General features: G+C 40.2%; 1 protein-coding gene across 1 annotated transcript in view; it reads left to right on the top strand.

Moving 5' to 3' along the window:
• The first annotated feature begins 2,524 nt into the window (after positions 1–2,524).
• Positions 2,525–14,691, top strand: part of LOC111222389 (Down syndrome cell adhesion molecule homolog) — a 74,050-nt gene continuing 61,883 nt past the window's right edge. Inside the window, exons 1-3 of the mRNA XM_022746104.1 lie at positions 2,525–2,576; positions 2,780–3,127; positions 3,257–3,406. Of these exons, the coding sequence (XP_022601825.1) occupies positions 2,525–2,576; positions 2,780–3,127; positions 3,257–3,406 (550 nt within the window). The remainder of the gene's footprint in view (positions 2,577–2,779; positions 3,128–3,256; positions 3,407–14,691) is intronic.

Here is a 14,691-nt window from a genome sequence, read left to right as displayed (position 1 = left end):
ATTCCTCCAATATGCCACATTACATTGGGACCTATGGGACCTATTAGAGAAGACACACAAACAGGCAAAACATAAGCAAATAAGAATTCTTTAATAACAACAAGAACATCTTTAATAACTAGAATTTAAAAAAAAATGCTGCAAAGAAATAAAACCATAGCAAATTGAGATACAAATCCACCGTAATGAAACATCCTGCAAATAAACAAAACAAACAAATAAAGAAAATACAACCAAAGATGGAAATGCACTGACGGTGACTCATCAGAGAGGATGGAAAATGAGTGGTTTAAGTTCATTTCAGTTTTAAATTATGACTGCATGATTTAGATAATATTGAAGCCATATGTACACTTGGTGTCCAGTTTATTAGGTACACCTAGCTAAAACGAATGCAGTCATGTAGTCTAATACATACAGTATATATTTAGCCTACAGTTCAACAGCACCACAAACTACATCCTTGAGAATGATCACAAAGTTCAATCAACAGCTCTACAAAACAATTGGAAGAAAAACTGAACATGATTATCTTCATTAAATGAGGATTTAGTGCAGTACTGCTGTATTAGGCTGCATTCCTTTTAGCTAAGTGTTCATAATAAATTGAGTGTATATTTATTGTGTCAAGCCAAATCATGGAGTAAATAATGCCCTGCAGCACAAACCATGATAACAACTCGATTTTGTCCATCAGTTTGTTTTGTTTTGTAAGTCAGCTCTTTTTTTTTTGTTTCGTGCAACTTGCAGCATTTTCTGAACTTGCTTGTGTTTTCTCAGCTTTTTTTGTTGTGCAGCATCATCACACGGGTCAAGATGGTTCCTTCATCTGATTGTGGTTTTGTCTATTTGCATATTTTCCTTAGTCGCGATGTATTAAGTTCGTAGGACCATCGTAGGTAAGGACAAGTGTTCTACCTAAACTGTGGAGATGAGTGACAAAACTGTAAAATTGAAAACAAGTGGAAACATCAAAAGCATCACCATAACTGTTGCACCTTTGCAGAGAGTGTCCTTCTTCAACCTTTACCCACTGTAAACTGCAGCTGTTTTTTATGTTCACCTTTTCCATTGCATTTAGTTTAGGCATCCTCAGATCTCAGCAATTAAGCTGTTAATTGTTATAGTACTAGTTATAGTTAGTAGTAGTAGTAGTTATAGTAGTATACTAATGAGACTGATGGAAAACCCCATAACAAACAGGTTGTAAAACAGTGTGAATATAAATAGTTTGTGCAGACAGAATACTGAATAAATGACTGTTTTGCTGTGCCACATTGCTGATTCACAATGACGGTGCAGCTCAGCAAAGACATGTAGGTCTGGCATTGTAGTGAAAATACAAAGATTTAACAAGCAGCAATAATCTGTTCTGCCATGCATTCTTTACTATTGATGGATGTACTGATACCTATCAACATGTCGATTAATAAATATATTTATCTAGTTATTTTATTAATAAATGATAGTTAACTGTCCATCAGAAAAGAAGCAAGTTTGGCATCATTCATTTGTTCAGTTTGAAGGTTCTTATTGTCTCCTTTATGAACGCAGAGATAATCACAGATCTATAGAAATATGCTACAAACAGGCATCTGCAGTTATGCCACATGATGACGTTTGATGATGTTTATTTTCTCCAGCATCTTAAATCTGTAAAATATTTAAGAGGCACTGGATGTATTAAACAAGTCATCCACTCTTGGGATCCAGCCAGTATACATATCCTGGCTTCATGCCGACAGTGTGGGTTGTCCATTACAGCAGAGAGTTGCATTGTCAGTTTTTATCCAGCACACTAACTTACTACAGTGGAAGTGCATCACATTACACTGACTTGCTTCATTAGTTAAGATGACGTGGAAACACTCCCCACAGACATGACGAATTGACTGCATCCCAGCTTTTTTTAAATATCCAAATTGTAATTACAGAAACTGATTCTCAATAAGTGTTTGACACCACAGCAGCAGTATAATTGATACTGTAATGATAGATTACTCATTTAGATTCAAGGTGAAACATTTTTCAGGCAATGGAAGCTATTTTAATTTTGATTCTGATGAAAACATAGATGCAAATGAGTTTGTCAAGAGAGAATGGATGGTTGTTTGGCTGTGTGAGAACAACTGAAAAAAACAAACAAACACATAGAAGCTAAAAGAAAAACCTTGAAAACACCATTGTGATCTTCATCATCCCTCTTCACACAATATGATTCAACCACTTCTATTATACATGTATTGTTTGAGTTCAGGATGATTACTTAAGCTTTTCTTCCATACGTTTACCAGGAAAAAATTCTATTATTAGAAAATTGATATGACATGACATCAACAACTCAACAAAAACAAAAGGATTGGACAAAAAGGAATGTGTATTTCTGGGTATACGTGTGTATATGTTGTATACTCAGATATGCATGTTTTAGAGGAAGGGTGTGGCTACATGTTCTGTAGACATCCTTGGTCTGGTGCTGCCTGTGATCCCACTCCCACTGCTCATCTCTCAGAGCTTTGCTGCAATGTCTCTTCAAGACAACAAGAGATACACTCCTGCAACCTTCCTCCACTGCAGTGAGCACAGACACAATGGTCAACCAGGGAAAAACACAGATGCAGGACTGCACGTTTCTCTCACAAATAATAGTTATTGTGATATGTGCTGGGGTTTAACAGTGGAAGGGACAGTTTGTCAGTTTAATTATTTAAAAACTTCTGACATACAATGTTCAAATTTTGTAGGAAGCAAAAACAAATAACAGTTCCTTGTCTAACAGTTGTTTCTAATCTCATTTCTCTCCCGGCAGTTTTCTGTGAAGATCTACGTTCCAGCTTATATTTTGTCAATGCATCTGTGCAAGAGGTAGTGTTTGCCAGCACCACAGGGACATCGGTGCCCTGTCCCGCCGCAGGCGTGCCCCCTGTCTCACTGCGCTGGTACCTGGCCACAGGCGAGGAGATCTATGATGTGCCAGGGATCCGCCATGTGCACCCAAATGGCACCCTTCAGATCTTCCACATCCCCCCTTCCAGCTTCAGCAAACTTATCCACGACAACACCTACTATTGCACAGCGGAGAACCCCTCAGGGAGAATCAGGAGCCAAGATGTCCACATTAAGGCTGGTCAGTTTCTCTGCTCATGAATGTCCACACTTAACAATCATGGTCCATTATGAGGCATAGCTTGTCTTAGCTTAGTATTAGCAGTTTTCCATCTTACACAAAATACACCTTTCTGTCCCCTCCTCCCAGTCCTACGAGAGCCCTACACTGTCCGGGTGGAGGACCAGAAAGCCATGAGAGGCAATGTGGCGGTCTTCAAGTGCATTATCCCTGCCTCAGTGGAGGCCTACATCACTGTTGTGTCCTGGGAGAAGGACACAATGTCAATCAACGCTGAAAGTAAGTCATGGCATCTATTTTTACAACAGTAACATCTGCATAATGTTACAGATAAAAGTCCAAGACGTCTTGGACATTATTTGATAGTTTGATATTTGGCATCAGTATTTAGGTACTGATGAGGATCCACTTTACCACTTTGCAGAGTTGTTCTTGTAAGATTCTCATTGATGTCACAGTTACACAGTTACAAGAGATTATAATAATAAACACAGTCTAGAAGATTGATTTGATTTAATTGTGATACGTTGAATTCATCTATTCATACCACATATAGACACTGGTATACTTATCACAAACAAATGAGGTTGAGTCAGTGTGTGGCATCTGGTCAGATGTGGATGCGGTTGGAAATCTGCTGAATGGTTTTACTGGTACTAAATGGTCTTCTGTGTTAGGCTTGTTTTTGCCATGATTACAATGAAATTAGTAAAAAAGCTGAAAGAGTAGAAAGAGAGATGACACACAGCTACATCTTCTTCAGTTTAGGGAGAACATGACCTTATTTTTGAGAAATGCTGTGACATAAACAGAACTGCTGGAGTGAGATACAATTATACTGTGATATGAAAGTTAAAGTTACAATTTTGTTTTGCAAGAATTCCATTAGTAAAACCATTGCTGAAGTTTATCTTGGCCAAATGGCAATTACAAGTGTTGTTGGTCATTTGATGAGCGTTGTGACATCAGAGGTGTATGTGGTCTGAGTTAACGGTACAAATCTTCTGACATGAACCTACAAAAAGGCCTACCTTGTACCAGCCAGCAGAATCTGCTCATTTTGTGTGTGTGTGTCTGTGTATCCACGTCTGTCTGACCCAATGACAGTGAGGTCCCGCTCCTCTTCCTCTGCCCGGTCTTCCATGAGAGAGCAGGCTGCCAGCCGTGTCACTTAGTCTCAGTGTATTGACCCATTTCTCTGGCTGATAGGAAGCACTGCAGTGCTCCGATCATTCAAATCACTTAAATGGAACGCTCGCCTGCGTGATTGTTTCCCAGCCCTGGGGGGCAAATTCACTTTATGTGGGGCATTTAGCAAACTCAATAGACAAGAGCTAATGTCATTTTGCTTTTGGATGGAGGGCAAATGCTGGCCAGCAACTGCTTTTTTTTTTTTTTTTGTTGACGTTTCACATTTGTCCACTGAGGTGAAATCAGCCATGTTGAAATCTATAGCAATCTCTTAATTGTCCACAAATAGGTTTGCCCCAAGCATGGTATATGGGGATATACAGTGGTTATGTCGCTGATGGAATCTATACCGTAGGTTTTCTCATCATGAATACATTTATACGTCTGGACTTTTTGTACTTATCACCAAATTGTTCAATTGTTTTATAGTCTGGCTCCAAGTTTGCAGGAAACTGAATATTTTAAAATGCTGGATTTTTTAAAAAACCTGCAGCTTTCCCACTAGTTATCTTTATAGAAAAAGTTTCTGCACTGTCAAAGCAAAGTGTTTATCTTCAGCCGTAAAATCATCACATCTGTAGCCGTCAGCCATGTAAACGCTGTCAGAAAAATCATCCAGCCACCAATCCACTGCTCTTCTCCATGCTAAATAATGGATGACGGAAGCCTATGAATCCATGAGCAAATGGTCTTTATTCACGTCTCAGTGCGCGCATCCTACTGACGCACCGTCCATTCCCCTCATCCTCTAGTACACACATTTTAAGTGCACTTTGTGTGTGTGTGTGTGTGTACCCATGTCTACGCACACTAACTGACAGCTCAACGCAAGATGGCTCAACCCCTCATCTCGATGACCAGGCTTCAACATTTAAATTTTTAATGAATAAAAATAATATCAACACTCGGACTTCAAACAAAAAACTTTGTGAAATATAGCTTTTCTGTTTCAGACATGAATAATTGAATTGGCTTTTCAGTTTGGAAGGTGTAGCATGATGTGGAGCGCCTGTCAGCCAGGCCCTCTGTAAGTCTCACTGGACGTAGACCCTTTTGAGTTGTTGCAGGGTAGACTAACAAAGCACCACTTAAAGAACCCTGGTGTCCATTAGAATAGAATGGAAAATAATGATGAAAAATGCATTTAGTCAGGGCATCCAATAAAAGTAACAGGTCAGTATAACTGTCTGATGCAGTGGTTTTATAGTATAGAAGCACTGCAGAAAATATCCACTTCATGTTATTGACTCTTAAACTTGACTCTTTATTTTACTGTTTAATGTTTCTAATGTATTTTCCTTTGCATTTGTATCAAGAACCTTTTTGACAAGTTGATTTGCTCTGGAAACTAGTTTAATTATTTCACTGAGCAGGAAACATTTTTCTCATCCGTACCCACTTAAAAAACAGAGTACTAAACTAAATGACTTGTTAATGAAGATGAATATTGTTTTGTATTCTCTTCTGTGCAGTAACTCAACCATGTGTGGAAACAAGGACTGGGCTAACCTCTTGTTAGTACAGGAAAACCGATTGTTAGAGTTTTGAATGAATTGAATTAGTTAAAATGTGTGATTTGAAAACAAGATAAAGAGCTGGCAAATGTTTGGGGTTTAAACAATGACCAGGGTCTGTTAGCTTAACTTTGACTGACTACTGGACAGAAGCAGTTGTGTGTCATTTGCTACTTGTGTCTTTGTTTAACAATATGAAATTCTTGCATACATTCATTTGTGCATCACCAGTTTTGGGAAATTCATCAGTTCAAAGGCGGCAAACTGTCCCAACTAAGAGGATTTCATTTATTGTTTAGAATAGAGCCAATCAGGACCAAGTCTGATTGTGATGGATTTACTGGTTTACTACGATTTATGGAAACAAAAGAGGGAAATCTGTCACAGTATAATAAGGCTCTTAAAGAAGGCCCATTGTCAGGACAGATGAAGATGGCATAGTTGACCTCATCCCAAAGTCCTGCTGCGGTCCAAAATGGTCGACATTACCTGTACATATACACTACACTACACTACAACATCTGTATTTACATAATATAGATGTGTTGTCAAGAAAACCTCCACTATTATAAATGTACTGTTTCTGGTTATTCTGGATGTGAACCTGATGCAATGAACACAAGTGACCAATCAAAGGCCAGGAGCACAAGCAGCATGCTTGCTTCAAAAACAGCACAGTTTTTTCCCCTCTTGTTTTAGGTCATAGAGAAAAACAATAGCCAGACATTAATCTGAGATGAGAGTTAATGTATTTGTGTTTTGTGGTGATTCACTTTTACCACATTTTGATCATGTCCTGTACAGTATGTGTGTAATACGTGGGAGCTGTTTTGAAGTGGCTGGTGTTGGTGAAGGTTGTTGTATGGTGGATTACTCATGTCCCAACCTTTCTAAAGGCTGGATTGCCTTTAAAATAGAACCCAACTGATTTATCAGTAAACATTAGTTCACTGAAGATTTATTTCAATATCAGCATATATGCCAGCTGATAAACGACAGCTAACTGGAGTCCAGAAATGCTGTGTGTATGTAAAGATATGTTCTCTATAGTTTGTGAGAGAGTAGTGACACTTTTATTTTTCAGCTGTAAATTGTCCTGCCCAATAGATTTATTGGTTGCGAAGTAAAAAATAAAATAAAAAAATAGCAGATACATCATTTATGGGCCTGAAAGATACTGTACTTCTGGGCTATACTTAAATACTTTGTATCTGGAGAGATGGAAATCAATGGCCCAGATGATCACTGTGATTAGATTTTGATTGCGTATCATCATCATACCATAACTCAACAAGAAAACATAAAAAACATTAAACAAACCAAACAAAAACCTCGTACTGCGCCATACCTGCTGGACATGTGTGAACATCCTGTACAGTTGCTTTCAGGGATGCGTTGTGATGGACTGTGTGTGGTTGCGGCTGTGTTGCTGTGCAGGGCCATTCCCCAGGTGCAGCCTGTGCTGCAGTCACTGAGGAGGCCTTGTAGTCATTTGCCTTGGCCTGATGCTGCCTGCTCTGCATTCAGCACCAGTAGGGCCGAGAGGGGGCCGACCCCCCAGCACTACTGCAGACACTCACACACACACATACGGGGGCTTCTTTTCATTCAGCACACGAGCTAAGCACAAGGGCCGTCGGCCATCACACCACAGATTCTCTTTGCTCTGCCCAGCCCTCCCTCACCTCCTCCTCCGCTTCAATCGTTCCCTCTTTTACTCACTCTCCTTCTTTTCACTCCTTTTCTATTACTGTGTCATTCACACATATATGAACTATTACATCAGTAAACATCTACTTATTTCTTCCACAACATCACTGACTGAACACTAATGATGATTAATATCTCTTATTAACCATCACTCAGTGCTGGGTTCGGTAGCGTGAGGGGATAGTTGTTCCAGGATATTGCAGATTAACACTTTCAGTCCGGCCAAATTGTTTCACAGGTTCTTTCATGTTTGTTGACATTCTAGGATGTGTGTTGGAGTTATTTCTGCAGCCAGCCTCGATCCCTGCAGCTGCTGCCGAGAGGAAGACGAGCCAGCCACACTATGTCTGTTTAATTGGCTGCGTATAATGGGGCTTTGAAGTAAATATCAAGAGCTACTATCAAAAGACTGTTGGACGTTATCATGTGTTTCCACAGTGCCCACTGTTTCTCCTCCACTCCTCCTCTTCCATTTCAAGGCAGCTACAAAGCCGGGCTGGTATGGAGCCATGCAAATGTCTGTGAATTTAGAGTCGCACAGTTGATGTGAGCAAAACTAAGCTGACCTCTGCATTTTCAGCTCGTCCTCGCCACTGTGAACACACTCAGTCAACCCTGAGAGGTCCTTGGAGGCAGGTGTGTTTGGGCACACAGTGTTAACAGTTAAAGATGCAACATGTAACAACAGTGTAAATGAAAATAAGGAGGTAGTATCTGGATTTAAATTTTTTCCCCTCCCGCATCAAAGCTTAAGTGTATTTTTAGAGCGATTGTGACTTTCCTGTATCACTGTTGCCCTGCTGTAAACATTTGTCCAGAGGGTAGAATTGGAGTTAATCATTTGCCGTATACTGTGTGTTGTAGCCTACAGGTAGTATATAATAATGAACGTCTTTTGTTGGGAGCAGCCTTGCAGCTCGCTGTCGGTTTTGCCCTTTTCTCAGAATGCTGTGTAGGAAGCGCAGCCATTGGCGCAGCACAACCTTGAGCTGGGGGCTGGGGTGGGTGGGTAATGGTTTTACTGGTCCCTGTGTGGTTGAGATGTAGAAGGAGAAGGAGGGGAAGGAAGGAGGGGGAGAGAGAGGAGAGGATAACTAACTCTCTCTCTCTTTTTCTCCCTCTCCATCCCTGCCTCGCTCTGTCGACAGGCAGGGTTGGGACTCTGACGTGTGACAGGCTGGATGTAGAGTCTTTTACCAGCATTCGTTATTCTGTCTGCCCATGATTGGCTGGAGTATTGTTATTCACACAGAAAAATGGGTCAGGTGGCCTGTGGAGAATGGAGTGTTTGTATGGACGGATGGACGGACATCACAAACACACACACACACGTACACATGCATATCTACACATGCATCCCACACAGAGCAGGATTATACTCTGCAGCAGAACAGTGCTGGCAGATAAATAACAGATAAATGAAAATAAATCCAGGTTACGTGGTAAGCGTCTCTCATGTTGAATTCACTGTGTCCTCTCACAAGCTGCGAGCTGGTTCTCTCCTCACACCCTGTGGCAGGGGCTTAGCAAGATAAATAAAGGGTTGCGCTGAAGGAAAAAAAAAAAACTGGGAAGAAAATCAATACCTGTGTGCATGAATCTGGCTGCAGCTGCCACAAAGAATTATGGGAACATGACGGGTAGATACACTTGGGCTGGGCAGCATGCAGGCAGCGTGATAAGCTATAAGGGTAAAAAAAAAAAAAAGAAAGAAAAACAGAATCACAAAAACTCACTGAGCCCCATGAAAACAAGATAAAAATTACTTAATTACTTAAAATGTGATAGATAGATAGATAGATAGATAGATAGATAGATAGATAGATAGATAGATAGATAGATAGATGAAATGATTCATAATTTTATCTACATTCACAGTCGCAAAGTGCTTTACAAAGGACCTAAAATTATAATTAAATTGAATTAAATTAAATTAAAATAAGATGCCATATTGTAGTATTACAACGGTTAGTCTGAATGTGTAAATCTGAGTCATTGCATTATGTAATAATTGTTACTGTCCACAACAAAAATATGTGCACACATTTCTGACAGGTCAAATAGTTCTGGTCTAATATGGTGTCTTGAGTCAGATTTTACAATGCAGTGTTAAGAATGCTTCATTACAACATTACAGGTAGAAAACATGACTTTATATATGCAGCTATAATAATCAATATGTTACAAATATGTCACGCGTGTCCAGTAGCACTGTAAAGCATCACCATTGGATTATACCATGTGTTCATACTACATCTCTCTCCACGCAGCCTGCCGCAGTCGTAGCCTGAGATTGACAGAGATATTAATTAAATTGGGTGATGCCCTTTCTCTCTCTTTACTGCGCTGCCACTGCAATGATCACACTCCCACCTCCGTACTGTGCTGTTTGCTCACCAATAACCGCAATTTGTTCTTTATTAAACTCTTGGGGCTGGGAACAATTAGGGTGTGAGCTGGAGGTGTGTGTGTGTGTGTGTGTGTGTGTGTGTGTGTGTGTGTGTGTGTGTGTGTGTGTGTGTGTGTGTGTGTGTGCGCGTGCGTGCGTGCGTGCGTGCGTGCGTGCGTGCGTGCGTGCGTGCGTGCGTGCGTGCGTATATTTAAGCGCAGGCAGGAAGAGGAGGAGGAGAAGGAGTAGGAGGGTTGGGGGAGAGATACTAAACACTGCTTAATCTTTGATAAACAGTGAGGTCTCCTTTGTGCCGCTGCAGTTTGGCACATCTTCTCCAGGCTGCTCGGTGCTGTGCTGGGCTAGCTCATGGCTGCTGCCTTCGTGGCTCCCAGACCTGGATAGATGCCAGGTCATGCGTGGCTCCCTGCCAAGATACAGATTAGCTATAAGCGCAACATGAGCTAATCGTGGAAGGAGCCACCAATTAATTGGCACTTAGACATTCTGTGGACTGTATAGATTTGAGGCTGGATGTTATCAGTGGATCAAAGTGATTGGTGTGGGTGTCGCAGTCAGATATACTCACATGTCACATATTGGGGGAAAAAACGATTAATTGCATCTTTCTTATAACAAAGAAGTTGTATGTAAAGCACAAGCCTGAAAGCTGTTTATCGATCTGCTGAGAGGGCTGGACAAGTGTGTGTTGGAGGGATAGTTACACACAGAGATGCTCTTCCTGTCTAGGTGGGAGAAGGCAACATGACATGGATCTTACATTCAGGCCTAAACGTCCTTTGACTGCAGGCTAGAATAATGCAAGTTGCAGTTTTGGTGCAGAGATGATGAACATGGTTCCCACTTCTACAGCTCATTAAACAAGGATGACAGAACCTGTGTTCAGCACAGACACAGTGATTTTCAGGCATTTAACCAACCCTCACTGCTATGTGATATTATCAGAGAGAGAGCCAGATAAAGAAATGTGAAGTCAGACTGAGCAGTGGATGTGGTGGGCAGTTAGATGAGCGTCACTCACTCAGTACTGTAGTAATGGCTGTATTCCTGCCTGCTGAGCGCTACATAATTACTCTCCGTCAGCAATAATAAAAAAAAAGGTGACCCCCCCACCCCCACCTTTCCATCTCATCCATGTTTAACCCTGCTGTACTTTGACGTCACAGAAAATTTTTGAAAAAAAACAAAATGTTTTGCAGGGAAGACCTTTGACTGGCCACAAAGGCTGCTTGAAATTGCAGCATCTGTGGAAGAACCTGCAGAGAGGTTGATGTGCAAATAAATGTCAGTACGTTTGTGTGTGTGGTGGAGAGACAGAGAGGGAGAGGAGAAGAGTGTATTGGTGTGTGTGTTGGTGTGTAGGAGGAGGAAAAGGGGGAGCTGGCTGTGAATGGTTGCTCTTATCGCGTGCATGCAGCTGCTGCAGTGTCTTTGAGAGACAGAGGGGCTGTCCATGCATGCCACTCACAGCCTCCCTCCCTCTCTATATCCCTCTCTCTCTCTCCCTATCTCTCTCTCTTTCTGTCCCTGTCTGCTCTGCATTTTACAGCAGAAGTGAGAGAGAGAAAGAAAGAAACAAACAAAGAAAGAAAGAAAGAAAAAAAAAACATGACTTGAGCTTTAATGCAGACTCATGATGTACAGGCCCTCAGTTTTACCTCCTCCTGATGATTCTTATAATAAGGGACAGGCAAGAAATTAAATGTCACTGGACATCACCACATCACCCCGGCTGACGTGTGATTGTTTCCAGTGTCTCCTTTTGTTGACACAGACATTTTAATGTTTCAGTAACTGATGGCTGTTCACATCCATAAGATCTACAGGCCTAAAATTTGGCTTGTGCTATTATCATATTATTGAGAGGATAATAATTTAAATATTTAATTTCTAGTAGTAAATATTCAGGTGAATCAAGTTGTTTACTTGCAGGATGGAAAAAAATGTATTGCAGAAGAATTTAGATATAAGTAATTAAAAGCATAAAAAACCAAGAAGTAAAGAGAGAGGTGCCAACCTTAGCTGTCCCACAAGTCAGTTAGGAGATAGTACCAACAAAGAGTCCTCCCCCTCCTCCGTGACGCTAATCAAAACTACGAATAATGAAGTGAATTAATTCAGTTGGGAGCCGGTGCCAGTGTAAAGGTGACCTGTGGAAAGGTATTTCCAAGACGGGCCACTATGGGAAATCACCTTGATAGATGGACGTCTCAGGCAGCTAGGGAAGTGATATCCCCAAGTACTGTAAAGCATGTTGCATGCAGAGTGTATTCTGAGATTTGTAACCCCCTCACCCCCTCCCCTCCCCCCCCTCCACTTCACCCATTTTTGTCCAGGTGCGCTGTCATGTATCGCTACACTCCCGCAGCAGTATTTTTCAAGCTGTGATGTGTAACCTTGACTCTGATAGAAGAGCGGAGGAGCAGATGGTGAGAAAGGATGATTAAGAATCAGTTTGGGCTGAAAGATCTGGGAAGACTTCATGTGTTTATTCAAGGTGATTTTTTTTTCTTTATTTAACATTTTTCCAGCATCATACTATTAATTTATCAACTACATTGACTCAACTTACAAACAACAAATGGATGTTTCATATTCATTACATTCATTTAGTTATGCTAAACTGACAGCTGAATTACTATTAGATGGGAAACAAATAGATTTAGGATAAAATATTTTTAATCTAAATAAAAATGTTGATGTTTTTCACAATAGCATAGAAATTTTTTTCTACAAATATAAACAGCAAATTCTTGCATTTTCAAGGCCAAAATGAAATTTCACAGCTGCATAATTTCAGATTTATTAAAATGGAGAATTAATCTGATTTATTTACATTTACTGTAATTAAAAGAATAGTGCTGACTGTTTTAGGAATGTGTTAAATCTTTATTTTTCATTTAATAAAATGAAATCTTAAACAGGTAGATTTATGTTTATTGTAGGAGTATTTGTTGTGGTGAGAACTAAGACGTTATTTAAATGTAAGATTTAAAACAATTATATTGTATTTTGTGGAAGATATATTCATATGTTTGATCTGAATGGCTTGAGAGGATTTTAATCTGCTTGCAAACTCCCAGTCATGAAAACTTTAAGAGAACTAACCGGTGAACTAACCGGTGAGGAAATCTTTTTTTTTTTTTTTTGCTTGCATAATCCTTTAGTTCCACATAGCAACTATATAGAGGGATACAATACCAAGGGAGCTTGTGTAAAAATAATTCAGAGGACAAAGAAATTAAACTGATAAGTGAACGCATGAAGGGTCGTTTGCATAATCCGAGTTAATCCATAATACAGAATACAGAATGAACTGTCTAAAAATATCTGCCTGCCTTCAGAAAGCAAAGGAAACATGTTTGATTAGCATGTTAGGTGCTACTCCTCTTTCTGCAGCCATCGATAATGATATGAACATTACAGGTTTTGTTTTTAAATTGCATTGTCCCAAATTTATTGATAATAAGAGTGGAGAAAAATATTACACTAAGATCAAACAAATCTAAAATATTCATGTATAAAGTCAGTTGGATTTGATGTTCTTGTGTGTGTGTGTGTGTGTGTGTGTGTGTGTGCGCGCGTGTGTGCGCGTGTGTGTGTGCGTGTGTGTGTGTGTGTGTGTGTGCTGTTGGACGAGCAGTGATGAACCCCAAATAGATTCTTCTCTTGCATACAGTAAATAGTCATGTTGTTGCTGAGGGCCTGAGTTTACGCTGTCAGCTCCGCCTGATTGGCTGGAGCTTGCTGTGACTCGTCATGCGTTTGGCCAATGCGGTTTGTTCGGGCTTCGTTCCTTTTTTTTTTTTTTTTTTTTTTTTTTTCCCCACCCTAAATAAATTGCCTGGAGAAATTGAACAAAAAATTAGAGAAAGGGAGAGAGAGCCTTTCATCTAATTGAGAAGCTCATATTAGCTGTGGTGGGAAGATAAGCTCCTCTCTCTCAGCAGCTATTAAGCTCACTGTATGTTAGCCAGTTTCTTCTCTTTTTTTTCACTTCAGCTTGATTTTTTTTTTTTTTTAAGCTGTCACCTCCGTGCACTCAGCGTCAGGGAGTTGCAGGTTTAAAGTTGTACGTGTAGCGTGTTTATCTTTGTGTGTCCCAGGTGCTGTACCTGCACACATGCACACCACTCCAAAATGGAGACCACATCATGTGACCTTGTGCAGCTATTTAGTCACAGGGAAAGACGCACACACACACACACACATGTCCTCAGCACAAATTTATTGTAAGCATGTACTGTGTGTCAGTGCTGAATACATTATGAGATGAAACTGCCTTTGACACATTTATATATTCATGCAACAAATATTAAAAAATATTTCATCATGAAGAAAAGAAAAATTGTATGCCACGATGAAAAAATTTGTACAAAAAAAGAGTGTATGAATGAAAATTCTGTAAATTAAAAAATGTTCTGCTGAGCCTTCGTGAGAGGCCAACATCCAGTAAGTGTGTCATATGTCAATTAACGCGTCCCAACATATGTTCTAATTGACATTGTGGATAAATCTCTGCCTGGATTTATCTTGCAGTCTGATACTTGGGGTGTAGACGTTCCTCCTGATTACATTGTGTCTTCTAGTGCCTTGATCCCTTCAGCCCCCCAAACCAGGATTACATTAACACAATGTAATCCTGGTTTGGCGGCCTGGGGGTCACACTGCAACCCCCAAATGTCTTGGTGTGATGGTGATATTGTGGAAGTCTTAGGGGGGAAAAAAGCAATCAAGTA

The sequence above is a fragment of the Seriola dumerili genome, unplaced genomic scaffold (assembly GCF_002260705.1).
Source record: "Seriola dumerili isolate Sdu_G_001 unplaced genomic scaffold, Sdu_1.0 BDQW01000091.1, whole genome shotgun sequence".
NCBI lineage: Eukaryota > Metazoa > Chordata > Actinopteri > Carangiformes > Carangidae > Seriola > Seriola dumerili.
Note: the sequence above shows the minus strand (reverse complement) of the source record. Positions and strands in the feature narration are given on the sequence as shown.